General features: G+C 30.5%; 1 protein-coding gene across 1 annotated transcript; it reads left to right on the top strand.

The window, feature by feature from the left end:
- The first annotated feature begins 11,803 nt into the window (after nucleotides 1–11,803).
- LOC139498263 (fibrinogen-like protein A) lies at nucleotides 11,804–24,476 on the top strand. The gene is made up of 9 exons (XM_071286630.1): nucleotides 11,804–11,915; nucleotides 15,979–16,044; nucleotides 16,832–16,900; nucleotides 17,649–17,720; nucleotides 19,122–19,181; nucleotides 19,405–19,544; nucleotides 22,899–22,995; nucleotides 23,533–23,697; nucleotides 24,238–24,476. Exons 1-9 carry the CDS (start codon nucleotides 11,843–11,845, stop codon nucleotides 24,450–24,452), a joined length of 957 nt encoding a protein of 318 aa, XP_071142731.1. The 5' UTR covers nucleotides 11,804–11,842; the 3' UTR covers nucleotides 24,453–24,476.
- The last annotated feature ends 1,373 nt before the right edge of the window (nucleotides 24,477–25,849 follow it).

Genomic DNA, 25,849 nt, shown 5'->3' with positions numbered 1-25,849 from the left:
TGCTTCTAAAACTGTGTCATTTCTATTGCAAAGTACATTTCAAGATGAAGTCAGACTGACAACTTATATTCAACATAAACATGTCAGTATTTAGACATTTGAAACAATAACGTCAACGACCAATTTGTATGCACCAGATCCGCATTTCGGAATAAATGTCTGTTCGGTTCTCATCGAGGCTAAATAATTGAAAATCCACAACCTAATAAAAAAAAACATTGGAACTGATCACTACAAACAGGATATAATGTAAAGTCAAATCCGAATCAGGAATCAGAGCTTTGCATGAGGGATATATGAACATTTTTTTATTTAAAATGATTTCAAAAAATGTAAACAGCAAAACTAATTCTAACAATCTCCGTATTTTCATGCACTACCGAAGTACTGCCTACTTGGCTGGTGATACACTAGGGGACTAGCAGTCCAACAACAACCCACAAATTATGACAGAAATGAGAAATGAATTAATAATTAAAATAAATATTTAGTCATAAATTATTTCAAAGTCATTTCAGCCAATAAGTCTATCCAACATATTGGATCAATGCATAATGTGTTATGTAAAATGAAAACATTATAAAATTACCCTCCCCCTCTTTTCCGTACGGGAATTATATATATCTAGTTTTAATCTTTTGCTAGATGTTTGTAACTGTTTGATTATCTGTAACATATTATAAAACACCAAGAACTCTTATTAGCATTAAATACATACCTGAATAAATCTTTCTAAATTGTTTTGTCGTTGAGTAAATAGTTGTTTGTACTTCTACATATGAAAATAATTATATCCTTATTTGCTATAATTTTGAAGTAAAACATTAAAATTTTCAATTGTCAATCAATTATATCACAACCCACCCTTTAAAATGTTGTATCCAATGAAAAGATGCAAACATGAATATTTCTTAAGTTTTAACAGCGTTCATTGTTATATTTTACAGGAACATTGTATAACGATATTTTAAAGATTCTCCAAATAACTAAAATGCCAAGGTCATTAAAATCTATGTCAACTTTCGGAAATTGTTAGAAGAAGAAAATAACCAATTGGATTAAAAAATCTTTTAACCGCACGATAAAATTAAACAATTGTACAAATGATACTGAAGACAAACTTGGATTCAAAAGGTTAAAAAAAATACACCTTTCTAAATAAAAAGTATAATGTAAAAAGAAAAAAAACAAAAACAAAATGTGAGAATAACAAAATGTACACCGATATTTTGCACATATATCTCATTACCTTACTTATTTTGCATATGAATATGTATCTGAACTAGGAAAAGCTTAAGGTTCTTTACGGTACCTATTGTAGAACATTGTGAGACAAAATTCTAATTATGGTTAACATTTCAATCAGTATGCATCTAAAATTTGTAAAGATGTCATTATGGTTCAACGAAAAACATGGCCTTGTGCAATGCTTAAATATAGGTATACACATGGTGAAGACGGATTGTAGAATCGTGAATGTACATAATTATGTGTAAAGTTGAAATTTTGGACAACCCGTCTTTATATCGTTTTTAAGGATTTTTGTGAAGTTTATTTCTCTAATATATGGATGGATATTTTTATCGTTCTTTTTGGTAAGTACCAAAGGAGAGAATAAGGAATCTGTACTATTTCTTATATTTCCTCTATTGTGAATGACGTAGATGTATAGGTGGGAAAATATAACCCATTGAAATCTTCGAAACACAACAAAATAGTTGAATCGAATGAAATATATTATTAAAATATTTTCCTTGTTTCTGTGCTTCGTTTCAATAGTGTTATGACCTATTAATGTCCGGTGATTTAAAAGATACCATTTTTTCATAATTCAAATGTATTGGAAGTACAGGGCTTAAAATCGGAAAACGACAATTCGAAATATATGCGTCATCTGCAGGAAAATTGCTGGCACATATTTGCTATAGAGTTCATTATTAAACATGTTAAAGATATCGGTGTTGTTTTATTATTTATAGCAACTTGGATTTTTTTTCAATTTAGATCCATATAATGAGAAGTCAACCTTAAATTGTTACAATCTAAATATCTACAAATTGAGTTAGTAGATTAAATGTCAGTCCAAAGTCAGTGTATATTTGTTTTCATTTGATGTTTTTTCCGGTTCTTTTTCCTTGAATACAAATGTACATACAAATAAAAGGACATTTTGTTTCTTAACTCTTAAAAAGAAAAACGAAATACAAGAAATATACTCTTTTTTTTTTAACAAAACAGAAAAGTTACGAAAAAAAACATTTTAATTTATTTTTTTTCTATTCTCTGCATAGGGCATTTAAAAAAAGTAATTTTCATTAATAGCGGGTTTATCAGGAGGTAAGGTTATATGAAGGCCGTCTCAATTTCCTGCATAGGTAGTTCTTCCTTAAAATAATTATTGGTTTTGGGAAATGTGAGTGTTACTTGTTAACATATGTGGGGTACAATTATTTAAGAAAATAAATCCAATTATCTTTAATTCCTCTAACTTCCCCTGGTGTACTAAGTGCCAACATAGTCTTGGTATCAAAAGTTGTTAATGCTTTTCTTATTATTTTGCATTTAACTGTTTTGATTCGAGCGTCACTGTTGAGTCTTATGTAGACGAAATGCGCGTTTGGCGTACACAATTATATGCATTGTATATGAGAACTGTTTTTTCTAAGCAGATTACACAGTAATGATAAGGTTCAGTTGACATAAATCAGTGAATTGTGAAATATTGTCATTTCCACAAATGTGGCCGAAATAGTTTTAAAAATTAAGGATTTAAGAGATTTAAATACAATTTTTCTGTACTTCATGTTAATAACAATTAAAACTAAAACTATGTAGCATTGATTACAAACACACTGATCGCTGACCGCCGGATTACAATATCTAAAAATTCGTTATTGGTTAAACATAAAGACATAAGGCAACAATTTTTGTTAGATTGAATAATCAAACCCTTCAAAATTTGAAAAATAAATCAATTTAATTCTAATATGGATTTGCAAGTTTGATACGATTATAATTTGCTTGACCGAGTTACGATACATCTGAAAATCGAATTGAACATTACAAGCAAAGCAAAGGCACGGCAGCTAAAAAAGGGAGCTCTTCATCGGATCAAGGATAGAACCGTTACAACTAGCTATAAATATTGATTTCAAAATTTCAGTGTCAGATGCTCAGATCTACATCTTAAATACGTACGAAGACAAAACAAAATGCAAAATATCAAACTGAAAAGAGTACGTTTAGTGTTAACTCGTTGCACGATAGCGAGGAATGGACAATATACTAGGCAAATGCGCCTTATCATTTGGTCAATTACGTAACACTGTTTTCTATTCTCCAGAATCATACATTTTGTGCTTTTTTTGTTTCTGTAATCGTTTTGTTGTCTTTTAAATGTTTTTGCTGAACAGGCGAAACACAATTATGGCTACTTGAATTGGAACATGCCATTCGGTGACGAGATAAGTTAGAACATAATCAAAGGCTAGCCTTTTAAAATTCATTGATCACTTTACCATTCCAACAAACACATATTGTCAGCATTTAACAAATATCTTCCACCAGTAAAATTATGGCAATTGTTTCTTTCTCGATGTTAAATACACAAACTTGCAGTCGGCAATCAAAGTGAACGAGTAGTTAATTTCTTGCTATTAACGCAGTACATTAACACACAATTTGCAGCAGTTAATAATATAACAAACCGTTTCTATAGCGTGTGTACTTTAAATGTAAATACCATGCAATACCAAACAGTTGGTTACTCATAAGAAAATGATTGATGGTTCGCTACTTTGTCGTTTTTAATATACATTTAAGAAATATTTTGGCATACATATTAATTCTATAACCCTTACAGATAGTCAATATAATCAGTGTTCATAGATTTATTATGACTTGGATATAAGCAACTATGGGTCGTATTCCTGGTACGGACTTCAATAATGAGTAAAACCCATAAGGTATAGTAAGCTAGAAAAGGTAACGACATGACAAAATGTTAAACAATTCAAAAGAGAAAACCAACGTTCCAATTTATTATTAAATAGTTAACGAAAACAGATCTGACAGAAAGCGAATTAATTGTCTAGATATTTTGTAATCTTATTATCGATGAAGGACTAAAAAGACCTGGGTCAATCAACGTCTATTCGGCCTTGACTACTTTAAAAAAAAAAAAAAAAAATTGTCAACGATCTAAGGTATAATCTACAAAGCATAGATACAATTACAAGATAGGCGAAAGATATCGGAGGAACATTCAAACTCATAAGTACAAACTCATATAAATGGACATACATAACAGTCCAATCAATGAGAGTCGCACATACGTCATGATGCAAAAAACATACCTATTTCTTTATTCTCTCATTACAAATGTTTATAAACATGTTTTCTTAAAATGTGTTTGAAGGAAAGTTGACACCGGAGATATATTTTCTACAAAATATATTTCCATATAATTTCAAGCATTTCCATTCTCAATTTTATTCCTGTCGAAAAGTCCTATCAAAAAGACAAAATACGATAGGATTGGCTGCATTGTTGACAAAATACCCCCGCACTAGAATGTTGGATACTGATCGGACAATATTTTGATACATCTTAGGATTGAGCATAATTACCATGAATGTGAAAATATATTACATATACCCTATATAGGAAATAGCGGTTGCTATCATAAGGCTTATTGTTAGTCGAATAGCATTTCAAAGATTGTGTGATGAACGAGTACCCTTTTTATTTTCACTGTTAGAAAGTTTAATGTGCACTTTATATATTTTGTTATCCCCATTTTAAATAGTATATATTACCCGTGTCTCCGAATGTAAATTGGAAAACGAATCTGGATTCTTTCCTAATGATTGGCTCCAATCTTTCTGGGTACAAGTTTTACAACGTATTTTTCCACGGGAAAAGATACATATGACAACATCAGCTGAATCTATCATTACTAATATAATGTAATTAACTCCTACATTAAGTATAATCTGATACTCTGATAAAATTATACAATTTGCCGAAAGGGTCAAAATTATCTGTTTCTTTTACGTTCAGACCATAAAATATAACTGCCCAAATTGACAATATCGTGGATAATTTTACCAGACTGGCAGATATGACATTCGACCTTTGGGAATTATCAAAAAGGACGTGCAAGTTTTTTACAATTATCTTATATCTTTCAATAGCAATAGAAGTCAATAAACAGCCGGAGGCCACTGTAACCATGTGACTTAGAAATCTAAAGACTTTGCAAGCAACGACAGATGAAAATGTGTAGTTGTATCTTATAACAAAATTCTCAAAAGGCATACAAAACAAACATGCTGTTAAATCGATAGAGGCAAGCCAAATGATGAATACTCGAACGGAATATTTACAGATTATAGAGTTACACATTCACATGTGTTCAATTTGTCTCATTGGCATATTTAGGGTGCGTTTAAATATGTATTTTAGGTTAAAAATGAACAACCAAAGGTATCTTGGGGTAACTTTTGTTGACAATTTGTGACATAAATGTTATCATTGTTGACCTTTCGTATCCATATCTTACACACGCTTTTAATTGATGCAAGGTGAATAGTAAATCAACCATCCTCACGCATAAGTAATCGGTATTGTTGCAAGTGATTCGATATTAACAATGTAATGTTTAATTATTTTTCGAATAATCGCTGGAATATAGTATTGAAGGGATCGAGCATGCTATATTCTTTCTTGTTTGCCTTAGACTGAATTACTTTTTTGAAACAAATTTTCTACAAAATAAACTAAATTATTGCTTATTTCAGTAAGATTAAGAAATTTCAACCATTGTCCTTATACCTTATAAATTTAAATGATATACCAGTTCAAATCATATTTGATATTAAACACAAACCTGAATATTCTTTGTTGTCTATGTACATGTACGTCTACAGATGATAAATAGTGTATCCCTATTTGATATATTGTTATAGTAGAAAGTTCTTATATACATTTACAACAATAAGCAATAAGATTGTTCATATTACGTCACGCCCTACAGATCGTTCATCCATTACAATATAGTATTTGAGAGTAACCAGTCAACTTGTAGTTTGAGAGCAAATGGGTATTGATCTGAGTCAGAATTTTTAGGTATTTATTTTCGTTCATCCTATTTTTATTAGAACAATTTTTTTTCCAAATAATTCATTTTGATAACAGTAGCTAAAAGGATAATTTCATGTTATGCATTTCGGGTACAAATGACTCTATTACATTTCGTTTGTTAAATAACATATTTTTGGGGCACAATCTTTTTTTTCTGTAAAAACAACAGTAATATTTATATCTGTTGTTTTGTTTACATATCGTTGTCAATATTATGGAATTGTATGTGAGAAGTTGAGCTAGCTATAAAACCAAATTTAATCCAGTTTTCTTCATGAAAACATGATTGTACCAAGTCAAGAATATGACATTTGTTTGATGTGTTTCAGCTTTAGATTTTGCCATTTGATTAGTTACTTTCCTGTTTGAATTTTCCGTCAGAGTTTAGTATTTTTGGGATTTCACTCTTTTATACATGTATATTGTTATAAAGTAAGTATAAAAATGAACTTGGTTTCTATAGAGCAGAATTTTAAAAACGACTTGAAATTTTCCTACACAGTAAAAATGAAATCTCAATATTTTTAAGGTTTAAACATTACTAAGTAGTTAAGCATGTGTTTCCATATGTCGACTTTTCGACTTGCACTATATTTCTTTCGTCAGTAAAATGTAAAGATGTGGGGAATCTCTAAATTTTGCATGTATATGGAGTAGATCAAATCTTACTCATATGTAGAAAATTCCAAAATGATGTCACTTCAACGTCATAGTTCATTCTTTTCACGAAACATGTGTTTTACGAAGTTCACATATTAGTGAATCATTAAATAGGGTTGATAACTATCAGCACTATTTACAACATTCACGTCATAACAAACATATGTAATAGGTATCAAGTTTCTATGAAAACAACGTTCTGTTACACTACTCAAAAATTCAAACTGACATTGGATGGACAGACGAACGAATGAACAGACGGATATATTAACAGTCAACAGATGAACAACAAACCTTGAGTCATAATATCATACTACTAGAGGAAGCAAACAGAACTACTATCGCAGACGTTCCCTAAGTAGATTATTTAAAGGTGGTTGTGGACTGTATACTAGTACTACAATTCAAAAGTTTCGGTGTTGAAGATGTATTAATCACAAGGAACGCGATGATAATGATTTCGCATGCCAGACGCGAGTAAAAATCTTATTTTAGTATATACTATCCCATTGTTTGAACACTGTTGAAAACGATTGACATTAATACAACGTGAGAATTACTGTCAGGTACGTTTATATTTATTTTCCAGTAAAACTTGGCCGAAGAAAACAGTTTTATTTCTTTTTCATAATGTAACTTTTCCTGCACCAATATGCTATGCCTTTTTCTATATAGCAAACATTTCATAAAAGTTTTATTGTGAACTGTATTTGACCATTACAAACGATATGAAAAGTAGAAGGGAGTCGATAGATACCAAAGTGAATTCCCCTAGAGTCTCTAGAAATAATTTTCAATAAAAAAAATCAAATCTTAAACTTGTTTCTAAATTTAAAGCCTTGCAGCTTGCCATATCTAACCTCTTGGTCATATCTTTTGCATGTGCTGATGAAGCCTCGTTTTTCTTTTATTTTGGTCTTGTCAAGGATTGTTTTACATCTCTCTAGTATTTAACAAAGAACTAACACGACGGGTTCCGTATACGGTGCAGGAAATGCTTACCCTTCCGGAGCACCTGATTTCACTCCCGATTTTTAGTGGAGTTCGTGTTGTTTCTTATTTATTATTCATGACTGTTGATGTAAATGTCCTTTGGTTTTGTGAGTCTTTGTTTACTCCTTGGTTTTGATTAATATTGTGTTCTTTACCCCAGATAATTGACATCTACAATGTCATACCACAGGGAACAAAACTTTAAGCACAAACTTCTGTCGTCATTTCTCCGTAGATTCCTTACCATTACCTGGAAAGAGTTTATTCGCACGGTTTGTATCGTTCTTAATTACACATCAACCAATACGTGAGTTAAGCGTCTGTATCATGCAATCATCTATGTCACGAGACACATAAGGCTGGATGCTATTTTCAAAAGGCTTTCATTTTGAATTGATGAAGCCAACACATTGAATACTTCATGCATTTTGTTTGAGAAAATCCTATTTGAACTTTTGTTGGTTCTACATTTAAATGCCTGTCGTTAGATGAGAGCCAAAAATCAATCATATATTGCTGAATGTTGATTACGTCATATGACTTATCGATTTTCAGAAGTAAAAGGACGGTCGTAAATATGTGGACCATGATCTCTGTACCCTTCCTGAGAACCAAAGATCATCCCGATTGTTTTTGTTTTGAAATTATTCAGATATCGTTACAATTCCTAAATAATGTATACGTATATTCGCATCATTCGGCGGTTTATTACTCAACAACTTTTTTCAAATCAAATGAGCATAACTTTGAAAAGGTACAAGACATTAACTGGTATTTGTCAAACAGTGTCAACACATGAAATCTAAAGTAGTCTTATTTTCTTACGAATGTTGATAAAACAGAGTTGAAATATTAAATTAACATTTTTTAAAGTCATTTGGACTTTAATTAAAATCGACAGTATTTAATGAATGGCTATTATTTATTTTTAATTTATTGAACCATAAAATTAATTTTTGACTCTTCACATTGAACAATCCAAGAAGCGGATTAATTAAAATGTGAAGAGTCAAAAATTAATTTTATGGTTCAATAAATTCAAAATAAATTATTGCCATTCATTATAAATAAATTTCTATCAAAAATAAAGCTCAAAGAACTTTTTATATTATTTATATTAACAATTACAACGTACACACATGTTGGCGTATGAATACACAACGTCAGCGGAGTGGGCGTGTCGCCATAAAAATTGACAACATTGAAAATAAAACTAATAATTTTAACCAATCAGAAGACAGTAAATACACCAAATTTATTTATTCCTTGTTAATACATACAAATGCAGTTTATGTCATGATTTTCATTTAAATATATCAATTAAATATGGGTCGCGTTGGTCATTTGGTGTTTCAGGCTGCAAAAAATGAATATTTCAGGTTTAAAAAAGTTGATTCATTAGTTGTGTTGTGCTAAATGCCTAAAGCAGATTTTAAAAAGTTTCTTCCAGAGGCGCATCTAGGGGGGGGGGCCTTGGGGTCCCGGGTCCCCTCTTTCGTGAGAAAAATTTGGTTGATTATATAGGGAATCATTGAAACATGACTGGAGCCCCCCCCCCCCCCCTTTAGGTCAGCTCCCCCCCCCCCCCCTTAGGAAAAGTTCGCCACTGTCATCTATTACTTTCGTAGTGCTAAATCCCTAACATACCTTTCCTAACCAGCTCATGATTTGTAAGGTTTTTTATACGGAAAGGAAAACTATTGGAATATTGGGAACGAATGAACGTCCGATATAATTATATTTGATTCATATATTACTTAATCATTTATTTCCTAGATATTACGTATTTCAAATATTATTATTGATAGACGATCACGATCATACGAAAGATAGAAACCATTGAAAAATTGGCGGGAATGATTCTCTCCAGAATTTTTACTAACATAACATTTGTACGTGTTTGGTTTTTTTTAAATATGAATTGATAACATTACAAATGTATTATGTATGTTTGTAAGAGTGCATATTGACCCTTTATCGTTCTCGAAAAGTGGAGATTTTGGAAAAATCTGTACTTCTCTATTTTGCTAATAACATTAAAAAGGAAAGATCTTCCTTCTAAATACTGGATGCCTAAACTTCACAAAAAAACTTATTTAATGATGAGGTATATTCAAGCAATGATGTCATGCAAATGTGGATTCTTAAAAATTTCTAAATATGTACGCCAAAAACTTCAATCACAATCATTTTTGTTCGTAGTAATATCAAAACTCTAGACTTTTCGACGCTTAATGACTACTAGTTAAAAGGTTTTAAATTTAAATTTTACTTAATCATGTAAATTGTTTTGATTATGGGTTAGATGCAGATAAAAACCAGCGGCAAGCTTACCAAATTTTTTTTTTAGTCTTTTTGGTAAGTTTTTATTCTAATATTACGCATAATCAATTAACAAATTGACTACATCGACTCATTAAACAGAACGTTTTGAATAATACTGGGAATTGAAGATACAAATCTTGTTATAGGTTTTAAAAAAATCAGAGTTTGTGAAAAAGACGCTTATTCTTATATCAAATACACCAATTATGACTTTATTAAAATCCTATATTCTTCTCTTGATCAACATAACTTGTTTTTATGCCCCACCTACGATAGTAGAGGGGCATTATGTTTTCTGGTCTGTGCCTCCGTTCGTCCGTGCGTCCGTTTGTCCATCTGTGCGTCCGTTCGTCCGTCTGTGCGTCCGTTCGCCCGTCTGTGCGTCCGTTCGCTTCAGGTTAAAGTTTTTGGTCAAGGTAATTTTTGAAGGAGTTGAAGTCTAATCAACTTGAAACTTAGTACACATGTTCCCTATGATATGATCTTTCTAATTTTAATTCTAAATTAAAGTTTTGACCCCAATTTCACGGTCCACTGAACAAAGAAAATGATAGTGCGAGTGGGGCATCCATGTACTTGGGACACATTCTTGTTATTGGATGATTTGTTTGTATACTCATAGGAAACCTTCTAAAAGTTTTAAGAAAAAAAGACTTGTTCAAGGTTCTTTAATTTTATTTTAAGATATATTGATGATGCAAAGTCACTCAAATAACTTACATTACATTTTATGTTTGGACACAAAATATTTCAGTGAACTTAAAATAAAGGGAACTATTAAACCAAGAAGATCCGATTGATATCTTAATATGTTTTCCAATGTTGACATGAATAGACAACTTCAAATTAGACTAAATGACGAACGTGGTGATTTTAACTTATAAACCAGTAAATCAGCACTATACCCTTTACCCAAATCGTATGGCGTTTACATATATCAATCAATGCGTACAACTCGTCCTTGTTAGGGACGACATCAAAAGTTCAATGAAGGATAAAAAAATCTTAATTTATATAGTTTTTTTACTGACCCCCCTACCCCTACTTAACTTAATTAGGGAACAATTGATTGACCAATAAGGATATATGTAAAATCGATGTCAATTTATACAAAACTTGCAGCCACCCCCAAACAATTTGAATAAAGTTTTTTATCCTTCATTGATTTTTTTATGTCGTCCCTTATCATTATATGGTATTCAGATGTTTGTCAACGATACAAATGCAACTCCAATGTAATTTTAAAGCAGAGCAACTGAAATCAACAATAATGAGTATTTACTTATCAAAACAGCTTTCTATTTCTGATTTTTTGGAATTTTTATAAACAGTTAACTATAATAACGATACTTCATGAAAACACAGAAGTGCTGACTAATATGCTTAAAAGATATGAACGAAGTCAATTGTGCAAAAATTATTAATGAAACTGTAATGCTTCCGACAATTTGTACTTTTATTCCTTAATTTTGATATTATAAAAATCATGAAAAATTATTTATAATGCAATATTTCTGCAACCAAAACTTTCAAATAATCGATTTTTTTTCTGTTTAGTTAACGAAAAAAGATGTGCACCATCTGGATACCAGTGAAAGTTAATATGGGTTTTTTTTAAAGTTTACATGCAACAAAATCGTTTTATATCAAATGATATTTTTCTGTATTTCCATACAACAATTTCACAGTCTCGTTTGTTGAGGAACATCATTGTCTCAATATGTTACAGAGTTTTATCGTGTTGTCACTTTTGTTCGTCTTAATTTTTTCCTTGGAATCAAAAGACGGAAAAGGTAAGATCATTCAATTTTTTTATCATACGATTAGAAAGTATATAATATGAGAAATGTCACTGGGTCATTATATCATTAGTTGACATTTCACAAATGTGTTTTAATAATTACAGTTGTTATCATGCAAGGTTACAAGACGATGAATAAAAGTACGAATTGGAGAAATTAAATGAAACAAAAGTTAACAATATGATATCAAATAACATTTTAAAATACTTTGGTTTCGCCATTTTTAGTAATGAGTATCGATTTATCTTGAACAGGCAACATCAATTAACTGCAGTCTTTTAAAACTGTCTGTTCTATTCCTTCATGTTAAAATCCAGCTGGTGTAACTGCTTTTACTACATAAGTTCGAAGACTTGTATTTTTGACATTTGCTTATTTCAATATTTGTCTTAAGGAAATAAAAGCATGACCAATTTGGCTTTTGGAAAGAAGTGATGAAATCTTTCTATTCATAGGCATCGAAAGTTAATTGTTTTTGAAATTGTAGGTTTCGGTGTTTCTTAATTGTGACGAATGAATGAAATCATGTTCTTAGTATAGGATTAACCTTTTGTCTACGCCTTTTTACAGCTCACACCAAGTAGTTTATATGAATGATTTACAAATGCCTCAAAGCACATTTTTCAGCTTTAAAGAATTTGTGATGAATTCTGACTAAAAGTTAAATTTTGAAAAAATTAAACAATTAAATTAAATCAATATGAAGTTTTAACGTTATTTGAGAATATTAAAAAAAAAGTTCAATTAATACTTATACAAAACATTTTTTTTTTAAACAATACAAGACAAAAAAATATATTAATCTTTTTAGCTAAATATACTATTTTAAAATCTCAGATTATTTGAAAAAGGAAATTAGCTAAACTTTGAATATAGTTCAAAAGCATTGGATTCTAATAGTTTCCTGACAAAAAAAGTAATAACTGCAGTAGCGGATCCAATATTTTTTATAAAAGGGGGAGATGCGCTGACTACAAAATGAGGGTGGCCCGCTCCATTTATGCTTCATGGAATCCCTAAATTATCAACCAAAAGTTTCCAATAAAAGAGGGGCGGTGTCTTGTTTCCTTAAATCTTATGCAAAGGATTGTTCTAACAAAGACTTTAAAATAAAATTTAGTTGTAATTCAAATTTTGAATTTATTAATTAAAACTGTACATAAACCAAAAAAATAACTCCTCTCTAAAAAAATGTATATGATTTACATTCAACAGGCTATTATTGGAACTTGGAATTATTTTTAATTATGGAATTTGCATAATTTCTTGAACTTGAAATTTTTAATGAATTCCATGTTTATTTGGTATTTAAATGTTTTGAGTGGTTCATAACACTTTCTATAAAATGTATTTTGTATAGATAGTGTTGTGCGCGGCACAGTACATTCTATTGAAAATGTTCTATCTTATTTGTAATAGAAATTGCTGTGCGCAGCACAAAACATTAAAGCACAGAATAAACATGGAATTTATTAAAAATTTCAAGAAAAAGAAATTATGCAAATTCCATAATCAAAAATAATTCCAAGTTCAAATTAAAGCCTGTTTTTCATCCTTACAATCAAGAAACTTTTCTTGCAAGTTCATTGTACTGTTGTGTCATCTAATGTCTAAATCACAATCTTTAATATTTTCCAAAATTAAAAGAAAGTCCTTACATCACTAAAACTTATCCATAAATGAAATAGCTAATAAAGAAAGTCATGCATTAATTGCAAACATTGCACTGACATTGGAACTGATTTTTGGGGAAAGACGGCGTCAAGCCGTCAATTCCCTAATGGGGTTGGCCAGAGTATCATTCCCTCACGTCAATCAATTTGTTTTGATAGTTTGGAAACCCCCTCAAAAGGTCATACTGAAATTGATGACAAGGGGAACAGATTGACTTTAAATACATTTTTTACACTTTTCCCTTCTGTTTCTCGTGAAATTATCGTATATTGAGCTTTCCCTTACACTGTATACGTTTCTTTTACAGTCCGGAAAAAATAGTATTACGAAATATTCTAAATATATCTAACCTAGTGACGTCATTGTTGGAATGCCACACTACACAGGGATATCCTTTATTCATTATCAAAATCATTCACAGTATTTGTATACTAATTTAAAATCCGTATTTGTTAAATGTAAACCTAATGATGTTTGCTGTAGTGTTGATGATTCACACACCAACATGCAATGCTTTAATCTGAGGCTATAATCAGATAATATGTAGGTCAACTTTCGCGGTAAACAATGGCAATGGGGACACATGAAATTGGGGAGAGAAACGGCAGTTTTCATTGTTTCTGTAAAGTTCTTTTTTTAGAATCTTCCTCCAATTCAGGAGCACCTCAATTAATGAGCAATTATACACTAAAATAAAGTGAATGTTTCTGAACACTTAAAATGTGACATTTTATTTTAGTATATGATAAGTAGTCTTCTATATAAAAAAAAAAAAATTGTGTTCCAATATAATTAGTGAAATGGTTAAAAAACAAAAACAAAAAAAAAAAAATGTTGCTTTTTGTAGTTTATACCTATTGAGATTGGGGAGAGCAACTGCAGTTTTCATTCTTTCTGTAAAGTTATGTTTTTAGAATCTTTCTCCGATTAAGGAGCACCTCAATTGATGAGAAATTACCCACTAAAATGAAAGTTAATGTATCTGAACACTAAAAATGTCACATTAAGTATATATATGATTAGTAGTCATCAATTAAAAAATAATTTTGCGTACCAACATAATTATTGTAGTGGTCATTTTTTTTCATTTTTTTTTTTTTAATATTGCTTTTGTAGTTTAAAGCTATTTATTCATGAATTTTACAGATATATCAAAATGTGGGATCTGGAAACAAACTTCACATAGCTTATATCAATCATATAACAGGCTATTATTTGAACTTGGAAATATTTTTAATTATGGAATTTGCTTGATTTCTTGTTATTGAAATTTTTGATAAATTCCATGTTTATTCGGTCTTGAAATGTTCTGTGCTGCGCACAACACTTTCTATTACAAAGAAAATAGTATATTTTCATTAGAATGTACTGTGCCTCGCACAACACTATCTAACCAAAATACATTGTAAGGAAAGTGCTATTAACCGCTCAAAAGATTATAATACCAAATAAACATGGAATTTATTAAAAATTTTAAACACAAGAAATTATGCAAATTCCATAATTAAAAAAAATTCCAAGTTCAAATAATAGCCTGTTATATTTGATTTTATAAGTACATGTATCCCTGTGATGAGAGTTGTAACTAGGAACTTTATCAATGGAAAATTAAAACTGAATAGATTTTTCAGTCCTCATTTCTTGAGAATACTGTCACAAAAAATTGAGAATGGTCTTAGCCTGCCGTTCAGTTGTACATAATTAAAATTCTAAAATATATTGTAGTAGTTGTTAAATTCAATTGAATTTTAAATAACTAACTCCCAACTTTAATCAAATGTTTTGATTTAGAAGGTGCAGATCTCATTGGTCCAAATTGTCTCTATGATGAATTCTTGACTTAGGAAATGAAATAACAATAAACAACAATTAGTTTCATTACTGTCAGCCTTTCTATATGTTATAGCTGTTCTTTTGCTCATTCTTTGTATGTAGACTATCAAAAGATACCCCCTAAAAATTGAAACAATGGCCGTCTTTTCCCTCAGAGCTCCTCAGCTCTTTGATTAAATGGAACCAATCAAGAGATCATTTTATCCTTGAGCACTTTACTATAGTCTAAGTTTGTAAGAGAATGATAATCCCTTTCTTCATTATACTTATTTGCAATTGGATGGGTAATTGAAATAACGTGATATTAACTTTTGTAGATAGGGCTTAAAAAAGTTAACTAAAATGATTAAAAATATCTTATAGGTGCAACAGGTCAATAATAGGTATAAATATGAAGGAAAATAAATATTGACAACAATTTAAATTGAACAGTTACATTGATAATACGAATCTGATTTGGATTGATTAAGAATGTTCCGACACGGCATATGGATGGCACGCAAAAATAACCTAATTTAAAACACATTATCAAATATTGTAATTTCAGGTTTGAGAACATATCGAGAATCAGAAGAGAAGAATAGAGTTGGTGACATTTTACACGAATTACAAGGTAAAATTACCGTTTTCGGTTCCTTTTGTATATTCATAGCTAGTTGTACATCTTTCAAGAAATCCTCTAATGCTAGTTCAAATGTGAAACTATTGTACAACTTTTGCATCACGGATTTTATCGAAGGCTGAACAAAATTGCTTTAGATTTTTTTTTCTTAAATGATCCACTGCTTATCAGAGAGGATGAAGCTACTAAAGAGATATTTCAAGATGAATATTACTTTTCAACAATATTTCAACATAACACATGCAAAAAATCCTTTGCTATACAAATATAACAATATTCTTTTTAAAAATTAATCTTTATTTTTGAACATTTATACGGATGTTTTATCTTCTATCTTAAAACGCGTAACAGAAGTTTTTTTTATTATTTTATGTTATTATTTTCGCTTAATTTATCCATCGTGACATGCATGTAATAAGTTCAGATGTTGGGGTCTATTTCTTCAATTTTGAGTTCCAAGTCGGAAGTATGACAGTTGTTTTCAATTCGTATGATGTGTTTAAGCTTTAAATTTTTCCATCTGATATCCGAGGCTTGCGTTCAAGGTTGCTTCATTAATATATTACACTAAGTGTGTCATATGATAAAAAAGCTATTCTTTAAACAAATTTGTCACAAATATCATTCCATTAACGGAGGTTATTTAAACTCAAATACAAAGCATTAAATAAAAAAACATTCAAAATATTTAAATTAAGTTTCCAACATTTTAATTAAAACAAAATAAACGCTATAATTTGATTTCTTACAGAAACATTATAACTACTTTTATTTATAGGAATATGTTTGCATGAAAAAGACAGAGACGTTGCACAACTGAAGAAAGATACACAATCTATACTCAAAAGTAAGTATATGATAATTTTACATGTGTATATGATTTTATTTTTTTTTACTTTTAAAATATCTTGTCGAAAACGCCAAGTTAAAAGATTTTGAAAATGAGAAAGGATCAATAAAATAAAATTTGAGCTACCATCAAAATATAGGCAAAATAATGACAAAAGTTAACACATGGCATTTAAAGGAAAACATGCAGTCTTTCTGAATAGACTGGCACCGACAAACAAATGTACATTAAATCAACCGAAAAAAGACAGCGATGGTAGCACCATAATCGCAGGCTAAAACTGTTTACCGCTAATGAAAAAAAATAAAACCAGAGCAGCACAACAATTATTGGACTAGGTACTGATGACCCCCTGGAGCACATGAGTTTGGCCCGATTTGTGGTCAGTTTTGTGTTAATCAGTCGTTAATACCGAACTCATGAAACATACCAGAGTTAAAACTGTATTCACAAGACGTGCGCTTAAGTTACAAATTAACTTTAACAAGCACTGTCATACATTATAGTTGTTTGTCTGATGCTTCCTGATTTTCAATTGATCCCTTTGCCATGGTTGCATAGTTGCTTTTTGACATACAACCATACAAAAACTATGGAATACCAAAATCACTCATTCTCACCATTTTCGTGATAAATAACAAGTAGTGAAATGCCTAGATTAAAAATCACGTATGTAAAACAAATTGTATCAGATTAAAAGGGATTACTGTATTTGTGTTATATTTGAATACTGTCTTTTTAACAGATATGGCTGTGTATAAAGATGTAGTAAAGATGAACAAGCAGTTGAAAAATGATATAACATGGATCTTAGAAGGTCAGTATAATTGTGTAAGCGTTACACATACATATAAAATTGAGAATGGAAATGGGGAATGTATCAAAGAGACAACAACCCGACCATAGAGGAAACAACAGTAGAAGGTCACCAACAGGTCTTCAATGTAACAAGAAATTCCCGCACCCGGAGGCGTCCTTCAGCTGGCCCCTAAACAACTAGTTCAGTGATAATGAACGCAAAACTAATTTCCAAATTATACACAAGAAACTAAAATTAAAATAATACAAGACTAACAAAGACCAGAGGCTCCTGACTTGGGACAGTCGCAAAAATGCGGCGGGGTTAAACATGTTTATGAGATCTCAACCCTTCCCCTATACCTCTAGCCAATGTGGAATAAAAACTTGATCAGAGGTAGAAAAGTAAATATATTTTCCTTAGAAGTTTATACATAGGAAAAGTAAATCAACAAATTGAAATAGTACATCAGAGCAAACGTAAGGAAGTCTCTTGCACTAGAAATAGAAACAGTGTTAGGCTGTGGCTAATGAAAAAAAAATGTTATAACTAACACTACTGACTACCCATTAACTGAAATAGTAACAGTTTTTATTATAACCCGAAATGTATCAGAAGTCTTGTAGCAAATCATTCGATACTTTCACAAAAATATTTTTATTATTAAAAACAGTTTGGGATTAGCTCCATCCTACAGCCATGATTTCTTTCATTTTTCTGGTTTTTGCTTAATAAAATGATGACTATTAAACAGTGGTATACTAATGTTGCCTTCTTTATCCCAACTCCATCCCTTATTATGTTTTCTCCTATTTGCTTTATCAGCTCTTCGACGTGTTCATATAATTTCAAGCTAATATCTTATGAAATTATATGCTAGCATCCGGTGTTAACAATCGGTAGTGTTAGTGTTATTCATCAGACACCATATTAATATTTAGTTGCGAATGTAAGTTAGAGAAAATGTTGACGGTTTAAAACAGAGGGGAAAGATACCAAAATATAAAAAGAAGACGATGTGGTATCGTTGACAATGAAACAACTTTCCCGAAGGTTCGAATGACACAAAAGGCTATTTAAGTTCAGAGATAAAACTGGAAATATCACAGTAAGAAAATATAAAACTAACAACACCGCATTCAACTCCAAATGTGTCTCCCGTCGTTGTGAAAAGAGGACGGAATTGTGGTAACAACAATGGGAACACTATAAAAATATTTTAAACATTTCAGTAGACATGACTGAATAAACTCAAGTCGTTGATGTAGAGGCTTTATGTCGGGAATTTGTTCAAAAAAAGGGGCAATGCAATGTGTTTATGTAAATTTACTTCTCAACAAAAGGCATCCACAAGCATGCTTAAATTGAGTAATAATGAATCAACAGATTTGGCTAACATTTTGCATGTTAATTTTATAGAGTCTCGTGGCGAAAAGGAAATTTCAATGATAGTCAGGCTGTTAAAACGTGAAGTCAAAGGTAAATAGAAAACATTGATATGTATTGTGTCAATTATGTTTTTTTTTATTACAGTGCATGTTAAAAAAAAAATAGGAGAACACAGAAAAGGAAAATTTAGATTATTCAATTGCTTATTCTGGTACCTTTGATAACTATTTAAATATGAAAATAAATATTGTTACGTTCAATAGAGATGTTTGTGTCATCAAATATATAAAACTGTCGTGAATATAAATTGCAGGGATATGTATAGGGTCTGCAAGGGACTGCTCTGAGATTAAGAAATATAAAGCAACCTCTGGTGTCTACAAAATATTCCCTACGAAAACAGAAGGAGTAAAAGCTTATTGTGACATGGATACAGACGGTGGAGGATGGACAGTACGTTCTTTTTCAAATATAATATAATTACATTAGATGTATGTTTCATTCTTATGCGTTATTTTGATTGGCTAGCAGCAATCTCGCGTCTTTTTTCATTTTAAAATGAATTGCATGAATTGAAACATACATGATGACACACGTTTCCACAATAAAGTGCATATTCAAATACAAGGAAAACAGGATAGGAATAGTGTTTTCATGACCATAGCGACAAAAATGTAATAATAAGTGTTGAATGCTTCATTTAGTAATTTCATAGGGTTGTAAAAGCGTTGACCGTGCGTACATTTTTAGAATGATGCGTTTCCGCGCTTATGGAAAATGTATTTCGGTCAACGCTTTAACAACCCAATGAAATAAAGAAGCATTCAATTATCACATCAATTTATATCAAATTTTTCTCATCAGGCTCACTAAGAAGTCTGTTTCTAAACTAAAAATGTGTATTATGCTATGAGTATGAATTATACAATAGAATGCAACATAAATTAAGTGCGAGCGATTCAAAGCAAAGGAAAATAACCTGCTGAAGTCTTTCGATATTGTACGTTTTTAAAAGACTACATAAAGAGAAAAAATATACATTGTTTTACAGTGAAGATTCAGTATACTAGTAAACATTGAATAACTGTGTATCATAATTTTTATATATATATATATATATATGTTACAGTGAATTTGTATAAATAGTGATTATGTAGAATCCCTAAAATTTTCAGGGATTATGTAGAATCACTGGCTAGTTTAGGGGTTCTATATAATCACTAAAATTTTCAGAAATTATGTATAATCACTAGAAAAAACGTCAGTGATTAACATAATAACTGAAATGAAGAAATAGTTTTATTTATAAAGAAAATGAATAAAAGTCAAATATTTTTTTCTATAAAATCATAATAAAACATCATTAAAAACATTATTTGTAAAATGTTAAGGACAATATATCAAAATGATAACCCAATTTTTTTTTTAATTTTAACATGTTTAAGCACAATTTATTAAAATGTTAAACACAATATATAGAGAATAATACATGGCAAAATCCGTATCGCATGCTGTATCACCACGAGAAACCAATATCAGTCCCGAGGGCTGATATTGGTTGAGTAGTGATACAACATGCGATACGGATTTTGCCATGTATTATTCTATTTATCATATATTTTAACAGACTCAGGTTCATGGAATATCCGGTGTGTTTTTTTTTTTTTTAAATCTTCCGAAAATATAAAGAAAAGAAAATATAATTTTCCTGTATTTTTTCAGCTAACTTTTTTTTACAGACTTCCTTATTTGCTGAATATCCACATCGTAATGTCCTCTATAGCCCTATTACATTCTCAATATACTTTTAAAACCATGTATTTAAACAATTCACTAAGTAAACGATACTGTCCTATCATTTCAACTTCATGTTTTAATAAAAAAAATATAAAAATTATTACCAAGTAACAACATGACTGATTTATACTAGTTGAAATGGATAGGACATTTTTTTAGTGGGAACAGCATCTGGACGTCATAGATCAAACGTTGACGTCATTCGATTGATGACGTAACGCCAGGTATGTGATACGGGGTATGCAATACAGGGTAGGTCATATAGACTGGAAAAAAAACTTTATTAGATATACATAATTGCTGTATTTTGTACTTAATATATGATAAATTAAAATAATATGCTTCACATCTGTTTTTACAACAATATCCACATTTTGAAAAACCTTTTCCTTCACATATCGAATCAGATTTTACGACATGCCTAAGAGAAATAAAGTGTTCAGTAAAAACATCTGAAGGGTATTCCCAAAAAAAAGGGAATTAGCAACCCCAAACAAGTTTCAGCAAGATACCATGTTTTGTGGCCAGACACAGAACAATTGCCATTAAGTTTTTGGGGTTTCCCTTTCTTTTTTTACTCCATGGAATAGCTATGAGAATATTACACCAAATGTCAGCTTCCTCTAAAATTTGGTTTTATTTGTCAGTTTGAAGTTCATGTTCATTTGAACAAAAACCAACAAAAACCTACAAAACAGATGTTCCATAATCTTCTCATAATCTTCTTCAACATTTGTTTTACACGTACCACAAATAACATGCTCTGTAGATTTACAAATATAACATGAATATCCATATGATGCTGGCTTTTAAGAAACAAAAAATACACGTAACGTTATCCCTATAAAGGGAATGTTAATATCATTAATTTTGAAGTCTTCAACTGTATCTCGAAACCCTGTGTTGGTTATTTCTTTTAAATCATCCTCTGTGTTTAAAAGCAAAATTATTTCATCTGGCAAGGCATATGAAAGAAAAAAATTATAACTTGTCTATAATAAAAAAAAAATATCAAACAAAGGATCCTTAAATAATTGATAATCCCTGAAATCATATTAGGGAATTTGTAGAATAATTATTACAATGTTCAGTGATTATGTAAAATCACTGTTCATTTTAAGGGATTACATATAATCACTAACGATATTAGTGATTCTACATATTCCCTGAAAAATCAGTGATTCTACATAATCCCTGATTATACAAATTCACTGTAACATATACAAAGTAAATCTGAAAACATAAATTAACTTTAATAATTGTTTTATTGAGAATATTGATAACAGACAAGTTCAAAACAAAAATTGACAAAGTGTTCTCTTAACATACAAAATATGTCAAAGTTTCATTAACGGTTGCAAATTATATCTATATGTAACAAATCCCATTAAGAATATGAAAAACTCTTATTTACATACATAAAACTTTGATGCGTATGGTTACGTCTTTATACTGCTATATAAGACACACATTAGGCGCGTTAGCACTCGTCTCAGTTTACTGAAAATTTTTTATACAAGTATTAAATCCTTCAAAAAGATAACTCAACAAGATCTTTTCATTTATTGTAATGATATATATATAAAAAAAAAGAAGATGTGGTATGATTGCCAATTAGACAACTTTCCACAACAGATCAAAATGACACAGAAATTAACAACTATAAGTAGCCATACGGCCTTCAATCATGAGCAAACCCCATACCGCATAGTCAGCTATAAAAAGCTATAAAGTTATTATCATTATTCATGTTAGTGGCCAATACATAATAGCTCTCAGTTTACTGATGAGGTGTATACTAGTATCAAAACTTTAAAAAGACAGCATACAATAAGATATTCTAAACGACATACAGATTTTTTTAAATCTGATTTTCTGAATTCTGTGACATTTTGTAAATTGCAGTTGTTGACAAAATATCGATAGGAATGAGTTTCATCACATGGTTGGATATATTGCTTTTGCTTGATATTCTAGTTTCAATGTCATTATCTTATTAATTCATTGAAGATTATCCAGAAAAGGTATGACGATTCTGTTAACTTCCAGAGAACTTGGACAGAATGCGAAAACGGGTTCGGTTACGTCAATGGAGAATATTGGCTTGGTATGTATACGTATACTTAAAACATGTAACAAATAAGTATTATAACATATGATAGTAGTTCTCTTATTATATTTGATGCGTTTCCCTCAGTTTTAATTTGTAACCCGGATTTGTTTGTTTTTTTTTTCTCAATCGATTTATGAATTTCGAACAACGGTATAAAACTGTTGCCTTTATTTATATGATTACAGCGTCTGCAAAGTCAATTCTCCCGACCAACTTTTTTTAATTTATAATAAGCGATTTAAATAATTGGATATATTTCTGGTATAAAAGTAGCAAATGATCTTCCCTAACTTTCACTAGTGTGAAAAATAAATATGCATACATGTAGCAATCTTGTAACCCAAACAGGTAACATGTTCTGATTCAATTTTTATTTTTAATGTTGCCATTAAGACTATCATTATCAAATTATTATAAACAATCTATAAAGTTCACCAATCAATCTAACGTTAGCTCTTGTCATTTACTCAAAACTATGTTTTAATCGTAATATGGAAACACATTGCGTATAAGTTATACGTCTTTATTTAGGCAACAGGCATATTCATCGTTTGACGTCCAGTGGTACATACGAGCTAAGAATAGATCTCACTGATAAGAACAACAAAACGAAGTATGCTAAATATAAGACATTTGTTGTTGGAGATGCAACATCTCAGTACAAGCTGACGATTGGTGGTTATAGCGGCGATGCAGGTAAGACAGTTGTTGTTAACAATGCAGCGTCATAACTCAAGTTGAATATAAACAGAATATAATAATTATCTCCTTACAATATTGTTATTTAATAAATACGTTTCTTCCAATTGAATTACGATCATATATATATATAATTTCTTGTCGAGTTTCGCTTTAATTTCAGTTTTTTTATATTATCATTTCTTCATCACTTGTATTGTGTTTGGGATTTTTAAATGTTCTGGCCTCGTGCACTATGGCAGAGACTCATATTGTCAACATGCACCATAGTCAGTATATTTTGAATCCTAAGCATACAAATTTTATAAAGAAATTTTGCAATAGAATAAATTGTCATCATTGACTGACTCAGCAAAAGCAGCTTCTTGTAGAAGTAAATGAACTACACATAGAACGATCAACTTAAAGATACAAATGCACTAAAGGTAACATACATTACATACGGCAAAATGTGCGCGTATTCAGTGCAAATGATGTCGTTAGCATTTATACAGGTTTTTATGTTTGATTATAACGTATAACATATTTCAATTTCAGGAGATTCGTTAAATTACAACAATGGAATGAAATTCTCTACTGTTGACAGGGATAATGATTTAAACAGTTCCAACTGCGCCAAAAAATCTGGACCATGGTGGTATAAAGACTGCTCTTACAGTGCTTTAAACAGTCCATCTAGAAATAACTGGTATTGGCATGAAATAAGTGGTCATTACGTGAAGACGTCGGTGATGATGATACGGAAGATTTAGATATAATAAAATATTTACCTATTCCTTTTATGAATTATTTCGTCATGTTGGTATTTTAAGAAAGATACAGCTTTTGCTATGCAAGCATTTCATCATGTATTTATATAAATCATGAAGGAGTGGATTTAAAAAAACAACCTGATTGAATTATTATTTATTTTAATACTAACAAGAAAACAGTTGTTTTTCATTCGTTTGATGTGTTTTTGCTTCTGATTTTGCCATTTGATATGTGACTTTCCGGTTTGAGTTTTCCTTGGAGTTCGATGTTTTTTGTTTAACGATTTTCTTCATAACCGTAAATAATTTTACTATTACCTCAACTCAAATTCAGGCAGGATCTCTTAAAAAGGTACACTTTAAAATCGAACAAAAATTCAATGCAACATAATGTGACTATAAACATGAAATCGGGTCAGATTTATTGGCGGTTTCTAAGATTTTGATATTGTTTTGCTTATTTCAATCCAGGTTGTCAAGTGATAAAATACAAATAGTTTTATTTAACATAGAATGGACATCATTGCGTAAGACTCGGGTCATTTTTTTTTATTTCTAAAACTTTATGGTAGGTTTTTGTTTGCTTATATGATGGTTTATAGTTATACTGTTATTGATTTCTGTCATTTTCATTCGCATTTAAAAATAGAAAAACCGCTATAAATCCGAGTTGGTTGACGGGGAAGAAAATTTGGAAATAGATTTATGGATTGATTGAATGATTGGTTAATCATAATAATTGATTATTGGTGTTGTAACGCCTCTTATATTTAGAACCTTTCTTTTCTACCTCAGGAATAGATTAACTAAGCTGTAATTGGCGAAACTTTTAGGATTTTTGTTCCTCAATGCTCTTCAACTTCGTACTTTATTTGGCCTTTTTAACATTTTTGGATTCGAGCGTCGCTGATGAGTCTTAAGTGGACGAAACGCGAGTCTGGTGCAAAGATAAATGTTCAATCCTTGTATTTATGATGAGTTTATTTATTATACGCACCACTTTTTGGCTATTTTGTTTTATTAGTGGTGGCCCGGTGTTCCCGGAGAAAACCATCGACCTTCGAAATTGTAGGTTAACCACACTTAATAAATTCTTAATATTTTAATCGATCTGTAAATTGATGAGTCTTGTTGTTTCCAAATTTATTCAAGACAACTAATGCTTTCCGAAACTGATTTATAGTTTAACAATTGACACGTACGTCTAAGCGTTTTTGTAAAATATGTATGGGAACAATCATATTACTAATAGAAGGTGTTCGTTATAACGTTGAGGACTGCTGCATGATGGTGAGTTTTTATATATGTTTTTGTTGAATAGTTGCTGTCTCAATGATGAATAATCTTTTTAAAACAAAAAAGTTTTCTTGTTTTAATGTAGATAAGACCGTTGGTTT

The sequence above is a fragment of the Mytilus edulis genome, chromosome 12 (assembly GCF_963676685.1).
Source record: "Mytilus edulis chromosome 12, xbMytEdul2.2, whole genome shotgun sequence".
Classification (NCBI taxonomy): domain Eukaryota; kingdom Metazoa; phylum Mollusca; class Bivalvia; order Mytilida; family Mytilidae; genus Mytilus; species Mytilus edulis.
Note: the sequence above shows the minus strand (reverse complement) of the source record. Positions and strands in the feature narration are given on the sequence as shown.

What these genes read in the sequence shown, in the direction of transcription:
- LOC139498263 (XM_071286630.1), top strand. Translation starts at nt 11,843, where the DNA reads ATGTTACAGAGTTTTATCGTGTTGTCACTTTTGTTCGTCTTAATTTTT. An exon ending in CATTTTACACGAATTACAAG is followed by an intron (nt 16,045 to 16,831) that starts GTAAAATTACCG and finishes TTTTATTTATAG; the next exon opens with GAATATGTTTGCATGAAAAA. An exon ending in TATAACATGGATCTTAGAAG is followed by an intron (nt 17,721 to 19,121) that starts GTCAGTATAATT and finishes TTAATTTTATAG; the next exon opens with AGTCTCGTGGCGAAAAGGAA.